General features: G+C 43.4%; 1 protein-coding gene across 7 annotated transcripts in view; it reads right to left on the reverse strand.

Moving 5' to 3' along the window:
- Positions 1-1,826: 1,826 nt before the first annotated feature.
- Positions 1,827-19,231, reverse strand: part of LOC308285914 (coagulation factor XIII B chain-like) — a 263,356-nt gene continuing 245,951 nt past the window's right edge. For 2 of the 7 annotated variants that reach the window (XM_080726823.1, XM_080726822.1), the window contains exons 17-25: positions 17,816-17,918; positions 17,226-17,302; positions 14,471-14,582; positions 14,046-14,122; positions 8,765-8,876; positions 8,108-8,184; positions 4,963-5,135; positions 3,716-3,868; positions 1,829-2,132 (exon numbers count right to left, since the gene is read on the reverse strand). In XM_080726823.1, coding sequence (XP_080582949.1) covers positions 1,989-2,132; positions 3,716-3,868; positions 4,963-5,135; positions 8,108-8,184; positions 8,765-8,876; positions 14,046-14,122; positions 14,471-14,582; positions 17,226-17,302; positions 17,816-17,918 — 1,028 coding nt within the window. In that variant the 3' untranslated portion in view covers positions 1,829-1,988. The other 5 variants (XM_080726828.1, XM_080726824.1, XM_080726825.1 and 2 more) reach the window with 5 other exon arrangements.

Here is a 19,231-nt window from a genome sequence, read left to right on the forward strand (position 1 = left end):
GAACAACTGCTGAACGTGGAGTTACAGATGGAAACACACACTAATTTTTTGGGGCGATTCTGATTAAGGTTGTGGGATATTTCACTTAAATACAAATACATTTTAACCATGATAGATTCAATGAAAACACCCATCCTTTTTTCTGGTGACTCCTGATGCCCTCCTAATACACGAACAGGCAATATTTGTTCGATAACTTTTTTAGTTTCTTTTTAATAATTATTTGAGAAAATGAAAAATAAATGAATACAAAAAATATTTTCTTTAAATAAATGGGTTGGCAGAGGGAGAGTAGAGCCCAGGATCACAGCTTAGGCAATTGGCACCGGGTGAAAAAATGGGTTAGAAAAATCGTGGGATAAAAATTTAAAAGAAAAAAAAAAGAAAAATAAATGAAAGGAGTTATCGAAAGAACAAGACCTGCTCACGTATTAGGAGGGCGTCAGGAGTCACCAGAAAAAAGGATGGGTGTTTTCATTAAATCTATCATGGTTAGAATGGAGTTTGAAGTTACAATGGGTTTGTATAGGAAGGGGGCGTGTCTGATAAAAATGAATATGAAATATCTAAATCTAAACTGATTCAAGCACCTCAAAAACTGTCCTGGGTGTTCACAAAAGCCTGATTATATGATAAAATGATGAAAAGTTTTTTGAAAGAGAAATATTGCTTGAATAAATAAAATGTACAATTCAGCAGCCACTTTGTTATGCAAATTAGAAGGTCAAAAACTCAAAATTTTGATTGGGAACCAGGTTTTTCAGATTCGGCACCCTTGAATTATGTAAAATAGCCTGGTTCCCCACTTTTACCCCCAAATGCCTCTAACCTGCTTATAGAAGGCCTTTTTTCAGAATTTCCACCTGACTATTGGGGGGTGGAGTTGCAACATTCTTGCATGTTTAATTTCGTTTGCGTTCACTCTGCACTTTATCAATCTCAGCAAGGAATCACACCAAACACTAGCCTGACCTGTCCGCTAAGAGTGGGCTGGTCAATGGGCTGGAGCCAGGCAAACCAAACACAGGTGTTTCCTCCTGGATAGGTTTAGAGGAGGCGCACAGGTGTTTCAGATGACACTGTGACGTCAACTTTAAACATTAGCCCAACAATCCCAGCACCTCAGGATCGAATCCCACTCATCTCACTCATCATAGTCTGTTCTTACCCCTGTGCTTCTCCTGTTTACAAATTCTTCAACCTACAATGTCACATGTCTTGGTTCATTTCCCCAACAGTGAACCGCAACTCTAGTGCGCTTATAAGTGAGGCATTTTCTTTGTCGATTAGAATTTGTTTGTTTGATCCACAAGAGAATTCACATGAGCCTTCACACCAGCCCAAACAAAGCGCACTTTCCAACAATACACTCCAGGATTTGTTTTATTCTCAGTAAAACATCCTGGTGTGAATGTGCCCCATGTCATGCAGTAAAACATCCTGGTGTGAATGTATCTTATGTCATGCAGTAAAACATCCCGGTGTGAATGTGCCCTATGTCATGCAGTAAAACATCCTGGTGTGAATGTATCTTATGTCATGCAGTAAAACATCCTGGTGTGAATGTGCCCTATGTCATGCAGTAGCGAGGAAGCTGAGGGGGATATACAGTATGGTGAAACCTTATGTTTGTGTTGCCCCCTGTGGACACTATAGTTTTTTGTTTCTTTCTTAGTTTTTTAGGCCCATCCCACAAGTTTTGCTAGCCAATTACAATTAATTGCACATGATCTCATGTAACTAATTTGGATGAGATTTATGTATAATTGCAATTATACAACAGTTACACTTAAAAAAAGAGAAAACACATCAACTTCATTTCATTGTATATTCGATAGACATATGTAATTGTATGCCACATTTAGTTACTATGTCCCTGAACTTCACATGAAACTGCTAGCATAGCCGCATCACCTACGAAAACAATGATAGCGAGCCGACAGCTTTTTAACAATGCGGCGTGTAATGCGGTACAGAGAGGTTGGGGTTTAATCATCACAGCCCAGCAGCTCTATCCTCAGGGCGGTCCAGTTGTACCACGTCCATGGATGCACACGCACAAACCGTCTGTTGATGGGCGGCTCAAACAGGTTCTCCTTGTAGGTGTTGCAGTCGTGGTTACCAGTGAAGATCTGGAGCCAGAATGACAATAAATAAAATGGCAGCATATTAATAATAATAAAAACTTGAATTTTACTCTGTCGAGGTGCCAACTTATGCTTTACGCACAAGTAGGCCTACTTGTGCGCAAGCAGAGCGTGTCATGAGGGGATTTGAACCCAATCCACCCGTCCGCTTCACATGATCCACTTATTCCAACCGTAAACTAGGATCCTTTATTGTGTAGCCTATGAGTTCTCTCTCCTAATTGGATAAAATGAGTATCCCGACCTGTTTGCACAATTTAACCCATTAAGCTAACACAGGCCTGTGTTTGGCCCATGAAAAGATGCAGTTTATGCTTGATTCCGACATTATTTGGAGAAAAGGGGATTTCTTTGAAGCACAATGAATGGGAGCCTAATCGCCGAATGGAAGTGATCCGTGGGCCAGGGCTTCACGCACGGACGCGACCGGTGTCACGGTAACGATCAATAATATAAAGTGATATACTGTATAAATCCCGAACTAGTTCGGCTTTGGGTCAGCCTTTGGCACCACAGCACCCTATTTTAAAGTCCTGAACTAGTTCAGGAAAGGCACTAAATGATTTAAGATGTGTGCTGTTGGAGATCTGTTTTGGCTGGTTTTCCGTTTGATCATTGAAATGAGTCGCCCCCACAACCCCCTCCCCCCCTTGTATATCTATAGCTTGTAGATCTGCTATTTTTTTATAGTTAAAGCATAAAATAATGGTTCAAGTAATATGCGTTTGCGGTCTTAATGCTAAAAATGTGTACTCCTGTCTCCATCAAAACATCCGGGTATCCGTTGAAACGTGTGTCGTGCACGAAAACTTGCTCACGCGCAGAGAGGGGCTTCAGTGTTACAATGTTAACCCTATGTTGGCGTTCTATGATGGGGTTCTATGATGGGGCACTAAAAGAGTTAAGGCAACTACATTAATGACGGCATGCGATGCATCACTGCAGTTAAGTTCTAGGTTTTGTCTAGAACTTAACTTCACACGTCCTGCCATTGGCAAGTAGTTATGTTCTGTAGAAAACTTTAGAGAGCAGATTCATTACTTTACAGTAGACTTAACCTTACCTAACCCTAACTGTTAGGGTTAGGTTTAAGCTTACGTTTAAGCATAGTCTTACTAAGGTTAGGGTTAAGGTTAGGTTTAGGCATATTTGCAAAAAAAGGAGAATTATCAATCACAGCAGCTACTGGCCAATCACTGTGGGTTTTGCCTAGAACTTAACTTCACACGTCCTGCCATTGGCAAGACAGTATTTTCAGGGGATTTGTAGAACATTAAGCTTGTAGATCAGCTATTTTAGCTATTTTTATGGCCGCCTCTCAGTTTAAATGAAACTGAAGGTGGATTCTGCTTTTCAATGGGAATGGAGTGGTTTCTTGACATTTGTGAGTTTGTGCAAATATACACTCCATTGTCCATAAAAAAGACAGTGGAAGAAACCAGTGGAAAAAATGCATTCGCAGTACATTTTCAGGAAAAGATCAGTAAAGCCTGAAGACTTGAAACATCACATTAGATCTATGATAATTCTTCAGTGACCAATGACCAAGAAAGTCCAGCTGAACTGACCTTGTCTGACACGTTGGCTTCTTTGATGACGGTCCAGGACCGTCCGTCATCACTGTGGGACACTTTGAAGGATTCCACATAAAATGATCTCTCTTTATTTCTGATTCCCTGGGTGATGATGCCTGTGATAGTCTTGGGACGCTTCAGGTCCACCTGTGTACAAACACCAGTCATTATTTTATTTAGTATAGTCTATATTTCTCCAGTTTAACACCTCATCAGATTGTAACCCACTGCAAGTAAATCCATGAGCGAGTTTATTTATTTTTGTCCCTGCACAAAGTGTAAGTCAGTCCGTCAGTCCGTCAGTCTGTCTGTCAGTCTGTCTGTCACACCTCACACGTCACACTTTTTCCCTGCTTATATCTCTGCAAACGTTGCCCCGATCCATGCCAAATTTTGCACACACGTTCCTTGGCTGCCAAACTACAACCTCCAAGGACCCCCGGAACTCCAGGGACCCCCAGGTCCCTGGGGGACCCCCAGATGTAAAAAATGACCAAATGCGCAAACATGACCAAATGACCACCCCAACGGGGCTGCTCACGGGGAATTCCCGGGGACCACCGACTCCTGGTGCTCCAGAACGGATGCAAAAGTGGTGGCGCCCCCAGTGGAGGACCCCCTACACTGCAGCTCACATATCAATGCCGTAACTCCGGCTAGGAGCGACCGGGACAGCCGGGGCCGGTACCTATTCGTCCGCCTTGCCGGCGCGGAGACCCCACCCCTCATTTCTCACATGGCCCTCTTCTAGCGCCACCATGAGGCCGATTCTTGCAAAACACATTTTTGGACACTGCTCCTACAATTTTCGCCCTAAAATCACGCAAATCGGTACACAGTATGTCTACACTCATCCCATCAACATGAATCTGTCCCATATAGCGCCACCTCCAGGCCAATTTTTAAAAACACATTTTTGGACACTGCTCCTACAGATTTTGCCCTAAAATCACAAAAATCACTACACAGTATGTCTACACTCATGTCATCAACATGGATCAGGAAGATTTTGGCAAAACACATTTTTGCCCTATTTGTGGAGATAAGTGACCTACGGTCGCTTATCTCCCGATTAGGGAGCCTTACTGGTATTAGTAGTAGTAGTGGTGGTGCTCAATGAAAATGCCAAATCTATCTGTGACACGAGACATTTTCTTTCTCTTTCCCCCCAAAACAAAAGTAGATATTCTTTCAACAGTGTTGTAGTTCAAATGTTCTCCACAGGCTCCTTCTTTCCTTACCTGCAGCCACTGAAGATGATCGTTTGTAGCAGGGGACCAGTTGTAACCATTGTCCAGACGGGCTTTGTAGGCAGAGAAGTATGTACTTGGTGCACTTAACACACTGGAGGCCGTCAGCTGGTCGTCCGTCACCAGCTTTACATTATACTTTATACCAAGGTAACCGGAACAAGCTGCCATGTTCAAACACATGAACAAGAACAGAGACAAATGTTAGAATAGAGAGAACACATGATAACAAGAGGACAGGTCATACATGCAGCTTTTTTTTTTCTTTGCGTGAGGCGGTGTTGTGTGTTGAGTGAGTGGATAACGTAATGTGTTTGTATGTGCGTGTGCGTGCGTGTTGCAAAGCACAGCGCTCAGAACAGCCCCCGTGGCATTATGTATTATTGCTGTGTTCGAGCCCGACTCAATCGGGATAGAATCCTCTAGCGTGCGGAGCGCCCGACTGTTCAAAACGGCTAGTATGAGCCCGTTTAGATTATCTGGTCAGATAATCTGAAAAAAATATCCTGTAGTGTTTAATTCTACCCGATTCGGGCCCGTTTATCGTGTAATGTATGGCCGATACAGTGTGTGCGTTGCAGCTTGGCTAACGAGCCTGGCTCTTTAGTTGAGTGGTAACTTTTAGACAAGACGTGGAAAATGTCTAGCCTGATTTCAGACTCTGTGCTGAGCTTGAGTCTGACATTGTCCCATTGACAAGAGATTTCAAAGGGGAGGGGATTTGAAATGTGAAATTCCCAATCACAAGAGATGGATGGAGGCAAGAACAACCGTAGCACAGATCCTGGCATTAAGGAGATTAATAGAGGAGGTGAAAAAGGACAACCTAGCAGCTGTACTGTGCTTCATTGACTTCAAAAAGGCGTTTGATTCTATCCACAGAAGCAAGATGGTGAAGATCCTTGAGGCCTACAATGTCCCTCCCAACATTCTCTGGGCTATCGAGACCATGTACGCAAGAACAAGGGCCAAAGTGGTGACCCCAGATGGCAGCAGTGAGGTGTTTGACATCCGAGCTGGTGTAATGCAAGGAGACACCCTAGCCCCCTACCTCTTCATCATAGTTCTAGATTATGCGCTCAGGAAAGCCATAGGTGGACGAGAACAAGAGCTTGGCTTCACGCTAACACCAAGGAGGTCAAGGCGGCATCCCGCAGTAGTTCTGACAGACCTGGACTATGCAGACGACATCAGCCTGCTCTCCGACAGCATGGAACAAGCACAAGAACCCCTGAAAAGGGTGGAGATAGAGTGTGCCAAAGTTGGTCTCAGGCTAAATGCTAAGAAAACTGAGGTTATCACCTATAACCTACCTGATCACTCACCTCTGACAACAACAGAAGGAGCTGTGTTGAAGGAAGTCAAGGACTTCAAGTACCTGGGCGCATGGGTCGACTCAACTGAGAAAGACCTTAAAGTAAGGAAGGCACTCGCTTGGAGGGCCCTGAACGGCATGAACAGTGTATGGAACTCTAGCCTCCCCCGCCAAATCAAACTTAGCTTCTTCTTCGCAACAGTGGAGTCTGTTCTCCTCTATGGCAGTGAATGCTGGACCCTGAAGCCAACCCTGCAGAAGTCTCTAAATGGGTGCTACACTAGAATGTTGCGTGCAGTACTCAACATCAACAGGAGTGCACATGTTACCAACAGGAGCCTGTATGAGGGTATACCAAGGGTAAGCAAGAAAATTGCCACCAGAAGAATGAGACTAGCAGGACACTGCCAAAGACACCAGGAGCTTCCAGCCAGCAAATTGGTACTGTGGGAGCCAACACATGGGCACCGGTCGCGAGGACGTCCCACAAAAACATACGTGGACGTACTCAAGGAAGACGTAGGGACACAAAACACCAATGAGCTGGCCAGATGTATGGAGAACCGAGATGACTGGAAACAACGATGGAGGGCTCGTCTGAGGACGACCTAGATAGATAGAGATCTGGTGGGAGGGGTTGTGTTTGACTTGTCTGTACACAAAAACATTCCCCCCTCCCCCTCCCCTCTATGACAGGCATCAAACAGGTTGTTGTCTTTGATGCTAACGAGGTGAGCAAAACCCCCTTTGAAGTTCAAAGGGAGCAATTAAGAGCTTTGGCTGAGCTCCCCCTCCCTCCACTGTTTCTGTTGATTTTCAAAAGTTAGTCCCACCCCATTAGAGGTCTTCACAGGTCCAATTTTAACTACCCGAACCCAAAGGGACACGGGGAAAATGGAGCCGGACCCATTTGGCCCCGTCTATAATTTGGAATTTCAGAACAGTTACCCTAACAGCCCGAAACATGACGGACCCGTCACCCGTACTATTATTAGGCAAATTAGATCCGATACCCGCGCAGAACGAGAGGTCCGAGACCCGAACCTGGCAGAGCATGACAACATGCATTGACAACTCCATTGTAAACCATTAACCAAAATGTTACGTTAATATCAACAATCTTTGATAATAATAACAATCCAACGGCCCCATACATACAGTGTTGTGCTCGTGACTGTGAGTGAGTTCTAAACAATTTCTCACAACCAATGCATCAGATTACATGCTGCATCTTTAGTGCCATCTTGTGGCGTGATCTATTTGGTGCAGTTGGTGCGTTCTCTTTCATTCAATCTCGGCTGACTCGGCTCCACTCGGGTAACAGGAACCGGCGATTTCACTATCAGATACCCGGGAACCGGGACAGACGGTAACGGATCTCGGGCAGGTCCGAAGACCTCTACACCCCCTCATCCGAGGCTCCGACTCTCATTGGCTTGGTTCTGCCTAAACCAGAGAAACTTTAGCGTCATATGACAACACCAGACCAAGAGAACCAGTCTGCTCAGAGAGTGGGCGGGTCTATGGGCTGGAGCCAGGTAAGAAAATGTCTAAGCCTTTTAACCCTGAGAGGATTATTACCACAGAATTCTGGAAGCATCCACACAATGCCCCGCTGATGGCACATTTGAGGGAAATTAAACCTTGAATTCAATTGCTCCTCGTTGTCCTTGAGGAGGCTCATCTCAGCGAGGAATTACTTGTTGTACTCATTCAAAGAGAAGCTAGATTTGCATGGTGTGTGTGTGTGTGTGTGTGTGTGTGTGTGTGTGTGTGTGTGTGTGTGTGTGTGTGTGTGTGTGTGTGCGTGCATGTGCTTACTCTGACACACTGGGGCAGCACCATCCCATCCATTACTCGTGCACCGGCGTTTACTGGACCCACGTACCACTTGGTAGCTAAGATGAATGTGAATGAATACAGCATAGCATGTCAACGGTCATGTCCAGATGTAGCACTGATACGGTGTCACGCGCAGAGAACAGCTGGGAATAACAGACCTACAAGCTCACAGTGTTCCGTCCCAGTTTGTATGTCAGCTGTTCTCGGCGCGCAATAAATAATGTTACAGGGTGAAGAATATGTCTTGCTAGGAGTGTCTCACAAGCCAACACACACACAGGAGATGGAATGAGCTGAAACTAAACCGCATCACGGCAACCACACAATTAAATCTCTCCTTGTCCCTTTCATGCCCATATATGGAGATCCCTGATGTCAACAATATCAAGCCCATATCTGGGGATGCCCATATATGGACATATTGTGTCAGTTTCTGTTCTTTCAGCGTCTTATGCTGTTTTTGGCGAAGAGATTTGGCGTATAGGGACAACAAGAGCATAAAAAGCGTGTTCTTTACAGGTCTGTCTAATAGTGTGTTTATGTATGCAGCTTGGTAAAATAATTGATCCCAGTTTAGGACAGAGGACAATCTCACAATGAATGTAAATCGCTGTGTCAGTGAATGTGTCGTCATACTCTGGGTGGCACGTGTACTCGACCTCTGACCCAAAGACGTAATCCTCTCCCGCCACAAGCTGCCACTCTGCATGCTCTGCATCGCCAGGGCGACCACATCGGACTGTACTCACTGTAGGGTAATTATTGAAGGTTAGTATGGTCCAAAATATAGTAGTATGGTCATCAAATATTTTTTGAGCACTTGTTTAATTTTGTATTTAAAAAATGTCTAGTTTTGTTGTTTTTTAGCGGTGCAAACCACTCCTATGCCCCGCTTTATGTTAAAAGAAATGTTGATGTCACTAATGATGATAACATGAGTTAGCCAGACCAATGAAACACTTTGATTCTGTTGATTTTTCCATGATTACATAGGCACAGAGGCTTCCGATTGGTTTACCCTGATTTAGAACACATTTAGGCCGGAAAAAAATAGTATGGTGTCATAAACACGGAGGCACAGATACCTCTGATTGGTTGGCTTTAGCCAAAAAATATCTACCGTTCATGTTATGAATCCACTCTTTGTCAAATCCCGCCCCATTTTGCTCTTGTTACTAGGTGGGACGAAAAAGCCAGGGCAGATTGTTTTTATAATGGAAGTGGATGGGCGGGGGGTGGAATATTTTTTATAGCCTCATTATTAGTGGTCAAGTCACGCAGTGGCAAATGCCACTCATTGATATTGTACTTTCTCTTCATTAGTGGCATTAGTGGGGGGGTGCTATACGAAGCGTTTGAAAATTCAAACTCCAAAGGGGCATAAGTCAACTTGCTTACACGCGTGCTTTGACTCAAGCGGAAGACATCTGTCTTTAAGTAAGCTCCGCCCTTAGATTTTCCGCCATTTTGAGCAGTTTGTAAAATGCTTAAACCAGCTTTTATTCTGGAATTTTTGCGTCACGTGCACAAAACTTTTTTTACGTGAACCTTGGACCAATATCTAAAGATCTGTCAGATCGGATTTCTTTTAAATTGAAACATGCTTTTTTAATAATTCAATGAATATTGCAGTTTTATGCAAATTATTCTTCTGCCTCTAAATCATACATGCAAAGTAACATGTTCATGGCATTTGGCAAAGATGTAGAGTGTTAGTCCAAATATCACTAAAACCAATCTTACGCCAATTGGCCAAAGGGGGGCGCTATATCATTTTGAGCAGTTTGTGAAACGCTTAAACCCGTTTTTATTCTAGGATTCTTTTTAGCAATTTGCATGAAACATTCTACACACAATCTAAGGACCTTTATCTAACATGCCTATGAAGTGCACAAAAAAAAATATAATAAAAATAATAATAATAATAAAAAAAATAAAAAAATAATAATAATAAATATAGCTGCAAGCAGCGATAAAGTGGCCAAAAACACCTCAAATCATGAACACAGCCTGCAATGTGCGTGAAATCTTGCAAGCACATTCCCACTAGGTCAAGGAACAGATGCCACCCTTCTCACATTGGCCTGTTATAGCGCCACCAGCGGGTCAACTTTTGCATAACACATTTTTGGAACAAAATGCCTCAAATCATGCATGCAGCGTCTGATTGCGTCATTAACGTCAAAGAGAGCACTGCCTGCGATCTTGACATTTTGTACTTTTATAGCCATGTTTTCTGGCTTGAAGCGAGCCCACAATCTGGTGTAAAACTCTCCATTTCTGACCACAAGCTCATCTCATTTAATTTAAGTCTGTCACTGTCCAAATTCAAACTGTCACGTGTCATGTCATTTCGTAATATCAGAAACATAAATCCAATAGATCTCACAACAGGCATTGACAGTTTCCCCACCATCACTCCCCCATGCAACACAGATCAGCTGGTTTCCTCATACAATGATGGTCTCCAAACTCTGCTGAATTCACTTGCCCCCCCTCAAAACCCGGTCTGTTTCATTCTCCCACTCTGCCCCTTGGTTTTCCCCCCACCTACGCCAGCTGAAAGCCAAAGGGCGCCAGCTCGAGCGGCTTTCAAACAAAACTGGACTCACTGTGCACAAACAAATGTATCATGCTCACATCCTCCAATACAAAGATGCCATCTCCTCAGCCAAATCCCTGTACTTTGCAGATAAAATCACTGCTGGTGCTGGGAACACCAGGGCCCTGTTCTCAGTGGTCAATAATTCACTCCGCCCCCCCGATTCCCTCCCCCCTCACTTCTATTCCACCGACCACTGTAACTCCCTGATGTCATTTTTTAACACAAAAATAACCACCATTCACCAGCAACTGACGCCTCACACGTCCAGTTGTCCATCTCCGTATGTCCCCTACCCTCCCATTTCTGTACCCTTCTCCTGCTTTCAACTCCCCTCTGCCACAGAGTTATCAAAACTCATCAGAAAGTCCAAGCCATCCACCTGCCAACTTGATCCACTGCCATCCTCCCTGGTTATAGCTTCCCTCCCCTCTCTGCTGCCCCTGATAACTGCCATCATCCATTCCTCCCTCACCTCTGGTTCTGTCCCACCATCCCTCAAAGCCGCAGCTATTACACCATTATTAAAAAAAACCTGGTTTAGATCCCAACATGTTCAATAATCTCCGTCCCATTTCCAACCTCCCATTTCTCTCAAAAATCCTGGAAAAAGCAGTGGCATCTCAACTCCAGACTCACCTCTCCAACAATAACCTGTATGAACAATTCCAGTCTGGTTTTCGCCCCTGTCACAGCACAGAAACCGCTCTCATTAAAATCACAAATGACCTCCTGGTGGCAGCAAACTCTGGACAACTATCCATCCTCATCCTCCTCGATCTGAGTGCGGCCTTTGACACCATCTCTCACTCCACCCTCCTCGACCGACTAGCATCCATTGGACTATCAGACACACCCCTAGACTGGTTTGCCTCATATCTCTCCGGCCGCACTCAGTTCATTCAGCTAAAATCATTCACATCACATCCCTCCCCCCTCTCCTCCGGTGTTCCCCAGGGCTCTGTCCTTGGTCCCATTTTATTTATCATCTACCTCCTCCCACTCGGACTGATATTTCCACTGTTACGCGGACGACACCCAGCTCTACGTCTCCTCCAAACCCTCTTCCACCTTCCCACCTCCCTCCCTCAGTGCCTGTTTACAGGAAATCAAAGCCTGGTTCACCTCAAACTTCCTCAAACTGAACAGTGACAAAACCGAGGTAGTCCTCATTGGTTCCAAATTTACACTCACCAAGCAGCCCAGTTTCTCCCTCACTATAGACAACTCCTCGGTTTCCCCCTCCCCTCAGGTTAAGAGTCTGGGTGTCGTCCTCGACAGCACCCTCTCATTCCATACCCATATCAATAACACCATCTGCTCTGCCTACTTCCACCTCCGAAACATCAACCGCCTCCGCCCCTCACTCACCCCCAACAGTGCTGCAATCTTGGTCCACTCCCTCGTCACTTCCCGCCTGGACTATTGCAACTCCCTCCTCTATGGTCTCCCCCAAAATCTCCTCCGTAACTCCAACTGGTCCAGAACTCTGCTGCCCGTATCATTACCAGAACCCCTGCCATCAACCACATCACCCCTGTTTTACACCAACTCCATTGGCTTCCAATAAAACAACGCATTGACTATAAAATTCTCCTCCATACCTTCAAATCCATCCATAACCTCGCCCCTCCATATCTGTCTGACCTCATCAATATCCACATCCCCTCCCGGTCTCTAAGGTCCGCCTCCTCCATCGAACTGACCCCCCCTGACAAACCTTCAGCCAGTGTCTCCACCATGGGGTTACGAGCCTTCAGTCGCTCTGTCTCACACCTCTGGAACTCCCTCCCCCCTGCCATCAGAAACTGCAATTCAATCACCACATTTCAAACCCATCTCAAAACCCACCTGTTTTGACAGGCATATGACTGATGTTGCTCTGCTGCTGCACTATTTTGCTTGTTTTTAAACTGTGACTTCCTATATTAATTGTTGTTTTTAATATATATATATTTTTTAAGTTGTTTCTTGTATTATCTGTTGTTTTTAAATTGTTTCCTGTATTAACTGTTGTTTTTTAAACTGTTGTTCGGCGACCTTGAGTGACCTGAAAGGCGCCTTATAAATAAAATGTATTATTATTATTATTATTATTACAATTGTTTCGAAGGAACAATATTTTCTAGTTTTAGGTTAATATTCAAACATTGTGATAAATGTTATACGTATTTTTTTATTTTTCCTGAAAAACAAAAGAAATAGGTCATTAGTTTAACTCATACAGTGCCATCCGGCCACAAGGGGTGCTAGAGTGCCAGAAATTTCTCCATTGACCTTCTTTATAGCTTTCGTCGACCCTCTCCCAACTGGCCTGTGTTTTCACTCCGGTCAATCCTATGGGTGTCCAGAGGAGGAAGCTAGCTGACACGTAGCCAAAATGCTAACCCATTTAGAAGCCCGATCTAAAGCTATTTCAGCCGCAAAAAACGTTCTCTTTGGGTCTGGGGACACAATCCGGAGAAAATCCTGTCTAAAGATGTGATTTATTATTGGAGTGGGCGGCGCGATTCGGCCGTTAGCGCGAATACGGCCCGTGGATGGCCGAGTCTAAGTCCCGGCCAAGGATGGACGTCTAGACCGGGGCTTCGTTGAGGCCTCCGATAAAATAATTAATTTTATTAAATATCCCGGACATGTTCGGGATAGGCACCCTGGAATACGTCGCGCCGCCTACAATGAACATTTGGTGAACATTGGGGGGGGTCTAAACTTTATTTTAAACCATTTTCAATGGAATAAATCGTCGGAGCATCTAGCGTCTCTCGTTGGTGAGCGCTGGGCGAGCCGGGACCACCCACGTTGCTCCAAGCAGCTCGGGGTAAGTAAAATAGCAAATAAAAAATTGTTTTTGATCCCGAATATCCCGAACTAGTTCGGGATAGGCACTAAAAGGGTTAAGAAGGTGACGACAAGTAACGCATATTAATGACATCACATTTTGACAACCTGATCGCAAGTGGGAGAAAGCAATTACATTTTAGATTACTTCATATTTTGACGGTATCGCCCACAAAACGCACTTCTACAATCTCAGTCACAACAAAGAGGCTTATTGATTGAGAATTTTAGATTTTTTAATTTTTTATCTGAAAGGGAAGAAAATGTGTCTGGGAGCATTGATGAAGGCTCATGTCAGCGAGGAATGACTTGTTTTTGGAATGTGTGTGTGTGTGTGTGTGTGTGTGTGTGTGTGTGTGTGTGTGTGTGTGTGCGTTCGTGCGTGCGTGCGTGCGTGCGTGCGTGCGCGTGAGTGTGTGTGTGTGTGTGTGTGTGTGTGTGTGCGCGCGCGTTCGTGTGTGTGCATGTGCTTACACTGACACACTGGGGCTGCACCATCCCATCCATTACTCTTGCACCGGCGTTTACTGGACCCACGGACCAGTTGGTAGCTAAGATGAATGTGAATGAATACAGCATAGCATGTCAACGGTCAAGTCTTCATTATAACAAGTCAAATGAAATTCACATACAATTTCGTGCTGTTTAATAAACGACACAACCACACTTGCAAATTAATTCCATCCTTGTCCCCTTTATACCCATTAATGGAGATCACTGATGTCATCAATATCAAGAGATTTGGCGTATAGTGAAAACAAGAGCCTACCAAGCGAATTCTTTACAGGTCTGTCTAATAGCGTGTTTATGTATGCAGCTTGGTAAAAGCGAATTGATCCCAGTTTAGGACAATTTCACGTTGAATGTAAATCGCTGTGTGAGAGAATGTGTCGTCATACCCTGGGCGGCACGTGTACTCGACCTCTGACCCAAAGACGTAATCCTCTCCCGCCACAAGCTGCCACTCTGCATGCTCTGCATCGCCAGGGCGACCACATCGGACTGTACTCACTGTAGGGTAATTATTGAAGGTTAGTATGGTCCAAAATATGGTAGTATGGTCATCAAATATTTTTTGAGCACTTGTTTAATTTTGTATTTAAAAAATGTCTAGTTTTGTTGTTTTTTAGCGGTGCAAACCACTCCTATGCCCCGCTTTATGTAAAAAAAAAATGATGATGTCACTAATGATGATGACATGAGTTAGCCAGACCAATGAAACACTTTGATTCTGTTGATTTTTCCATGATTACATAGGCACAGAGGCTTCCGATTGGTTTACCCTGATTTAGAACACATTTAGGCCGGAAAAAAATAGTATGGTGTCATAAACACGGAGGCACAGATACCTCTGATTGGTTGGCTTTAGCCAAAAAATATCTACCGTTCATGTTATGAATCCACTCTTTGTCAAATCCCGCCCCATTTTGCTCTTGTTACTAGGTGGGACGAAAAAGCCAGGGCAGATTGTTTTTATAATGGAAGTGGATGGGCGGGGGTGGAATATTTTTTATAGCCTCATTATTAGTGGTCAAGTCACGCAGTGGCAAATGCCACTCATTGATATTGTACTTTCTCTTCATTAGTGGCCAAGCCACGCAGTGGCAAAGGCCACTCATTGATATTGTACTTCATCATCATTACTATTCTTCCGCCACTTTTTCTCTAGTGGCTTGACCGTGCAGTCGCTTTTTACGAAACTCGGCAGTATGGCAGAGGACTATGCCAAACGTCTAAAACACAAAGCTCGCAACAATCGGCCAAAGGGTGGCGCTGTAGGAAGCCTTTGAAAGTGCAAACTTTGAACAGGTATAGCTCATGCTCTGCTTGAGGTACAGCCATGTAACCTGTATACACTTATGCGTCTCCTCATGCCGAACAACTTTTACACTCTGACTTTTGACCTCTGACCTTTAGTTCTCCCACCATTTTGAATTGTATGAAAAACAGTAAAAATCTATCTCCTCCTGGGATTTTCGTGTCACGTGCGCAAAACCTTTTTTACATGAACTTTGGACCAATACGGTCAGATCTGTCTTGGCGGAAACATTATTTTTTTATAATTCACTGAATATTGCAGTTTAATGCAAATTATTCTTCTGACTCTAAATCATACATGCAAAGTCACACATTCACGGCATTTGGCAAAGATGTAGAGGGTTAGTCCAAATATCACTGAAACCAATCTTATTCCAATTGGCCAAAGGGGGGGGGGGGGGGGGGGGGGTGCTATACGAAGCGTTTGAAAATTCAAACTCCAAAGGGGCATAAGTCAACTTGCTTACACGCGTGCTTTGACTCAAGCGGAAGACATCTGTCTTTAAGTAAGCTCCGCCCTTAGATTTTCCGCCATTTTGAGCAGTTTGTAAAACGCTTAAACCAGCTTTTATTCTGGAATTTTCGCGTCACGTGCACAAAACCTTTTTTACGTGAACCTTGGACCAATATCTAAAGATCTGTCAGATCGGATTTCTTTTAAATTGAAACATGCTTTTTTAATAATTCAATGAATATTGCAGTTTTATGCAAATTATTCTTCTGCCTCTAAATCATACATGCAAAGTAACATGTTCATGGCATTTGGTAAAGATGTAGAGTGTTAGTCCAAATATCACTAAAACCAATCTTACGCCAATTGGCCAAAGGGGGGCGCTATATCATTTTGAGCAGTTTGTGAAACGCTTAAACCCGTTTTTATTCTAGGATTCTTTTTAGCAATTTGCATGAAACATTCTACACACAATCTAAGGACCTTTATCTAACATGCCTATGAAGTGCACACAAAAAAATAAAATACAATAATAATAAATATAGCTGCAAGCAGCGATAAAGTGGCCAAAAACACCTCAAATCATGAACACAGCCTGCAATGTGCGTGAAATCTTGCAAGCACATTCCCACTAGGTCAAGGAACAGATGCCACCCTTCTCACATTGGCCTGTTATAGCGCCACCAGCGGGTCAACTTTTGCATAACACATTTTTGGAACAAAATGCCTCAAATCATGCATGCAGCGTCTGATTGCGTCATTAACGTCAAAGAGAGCACTGCCTGCGATCTTGACATTTTGTACTTTTATAGCCATGTTTTCTGGCTTGAAGCGAGCCCACAATTGTTTCGAAGGAACAATATTTTCTAGTTTTAGGTTAATATTCAAACATTGTGATAAATGTTATACGTATTTTTTTATTTTTCCTGAAAAACAAAAGAAATAGGTCATTAGTTTAAGAAGGTGACGACAAGTAACGCATATTAATGACATCACATTTTGACAACCTGATCGCAAGTGGGAGAAAGCAATTACATTTTAGATTACTTCATATTTTGATGGTATCGCCCACAAAACGCACTTCTACAATCTCAGTCACAACAAAGAGGCTTATTGATTGAGAATTTTAGATTTTTTATTTTTTTATTTGAAAGGGAAGAAAATGTGTCTGGGAGCATTGATGAAGGCTCATGTCAGCGAGGAATGACTTGTTTTTGGAATGTGTGTGTGTGTGTGTGTGTGCGTGCGTGCGTGCGTGCGTGCGTGCGTGCGTGCGTGCGCGTGCATGTGTGTGTGCGCGTTCGTGTGTGTGCGCGTGCGTGCGTGCGTGCGCGCGCGTGCGTGTGTGTGTGTGTGTGCGCGTTCGTGTGTGTGCATGTGCTTACACTGACACACTGGGTCTTCACCATCCCATCGTCCACTCTTGCACCGGCGTTTACTGGACCCACGGACAAGTTGGTAGCTAAGATGAATGTGAATGAATACAGCATAGCATGTCAACGGTCCATGTCTTCATTATAACAAGTCAAATTAAATTCACATACAATTTCATGCTGTTTAATAAACACATTTCCAGATGTCACACTGATACGGTTTCACGTGCAGAGAACAGCTGGGAATAACAGACCTACAAGCTCACAGCGGTCACATCCGCAACACGGTTGTGAGCTTGTATGTCAGCCGTTCGGCGTGCAATAAATAATGTTACGGGGTGAAGAATAATGTCTCGCTAGGAGTGTCTCACAAGCCAACACACCCAGGAGATGGAATGAAATGAAACCAAACCGTGTCACGGCAACCACACTTGCAAATTAATTTGGCGTATAGTGAAAAGAAACAAGCGTATCCTTTACAGGTCTGTCTAATAGTGTGATTATGTGCAGTATGCAACTTAAAGTGAATTGATCCCAGTTTAGGACAGAGGACAATTTCACGATGAATTTAAATCGCTGTGTGAGTGAATGTGTCGTCATACCCTGGGCGGCACGTGTACTCGACCTCTGACCCAAAGATGAAATCCTCTCCCTCCACAAGCTTCCACTCTGCATGCTCTGCATCGCCAGGACGATTACATGGGACTGTAGGTTATTTATTTAAGGTTAGCATGATCCAAAAGGAGGGGGGGGGGGGGGGGGGAGTCATCAAATATCTTTTTGAGCACTTGTTTAATCTTGTATTTAAAAAATGTCTAGTTTTGTTGTTTTTCATACTTGTTTAAGTATCTATATTCAGTTTCCCCTGTTTGGTGATTCAACTTGGTATCTCCAACCTCCGAAGTTTCCAAACAGCAGAGAGCAAAATTGAAGATACCAAGGATTCGTCAGTGATGTCACTGTGGTTTATAAACTGCTTCAAACATCAAACCTGTGCTACTTCCTACTTCCGGGTTGGATAAGACTGACATCACTGTAAAAACCTTGGTATCTTTATCCTAGCAGTTTCACTGTTTGTGTGTCAAACTGTACATTGATGCAGAATGACAAAAACACACTGTAACCTATTCTCTCATGATCGCGCTAATGAAAGTAAACAGGATTATCATTTCATGTGGACATTATAATACTATCAGTAACTACCAGTAACGTGCACTTTTAACCAATCGGCGGCGGAAGGCAGCGTAAAGCGTCTGTTGCCAACAGGGAGATCATCGGCAGGTTTTCGGTTTATCTTTGAGAACGTGGATAATGGGGGACTGAATATTTACTATTCTGTCAATAACGGCCAGGCCTAGAATTTCGTCAGTTTAGGGGCAAGGCCAATTGGCCTTTGGTGTTGTCAAATGTTTGAGGGCACAAAGGCCAAGTGCCAGGGCAGGAAGGCCATCATTAAAACAATGATTTTAAGTCCATGCCACAGTCATAATTAATTTAGCTTAAACATTAAGGTTTAATGTAATACCTTTCAATTAAATAAATATCAAGAACCAGTTTATTTCTGTTTTGCCATGTGCAGTGGTGTAAAGTAACTAAGTACATTTACTTAAGTATTGTACTTAATTGTTTATTGTAATTTTGAGTATTTCTAACACTTACTTCTACTCCACTACATCTCGGATCCAAATATTGTACTTTTACTCCACTACAATTATTTGAAATCTTTAGTTACCAGTTACTTTGCATATATAAATTATAATAATATTAAACATACATGAACCACTTTAGCCCTATTTAGGCTATTTGAAAATAATCAAGCTTGTAGAAAAAATAGCAGATCTACAAGCTCAAGATGTGTCGCATAACTATGCATTGTGAGCTTGTAGATCTGCTATTTTCAAAAATGTTGTACTTTTACTGTTGGTACTTTAAGTACATTTTGATACCAATACTTTTGTACTTTTACTCAAGTATATTTTGAATTTGAGGACTTTACTTGCAACGGAAGTATGTCTACA

The sequence above is a fragment of the Nannobrachium achirus genome (genome assembly GCF_963921795.1).
Source record: "Nannobrachium achirus genome assembly, chromosome: 5".
Taxonomy (NCBI): Eukaryota; Metazoa; Chordata; class Actinopteri; order Myctophiformes; family Myctophidae; genus Nannobrachium; species Nannobrachium achirus.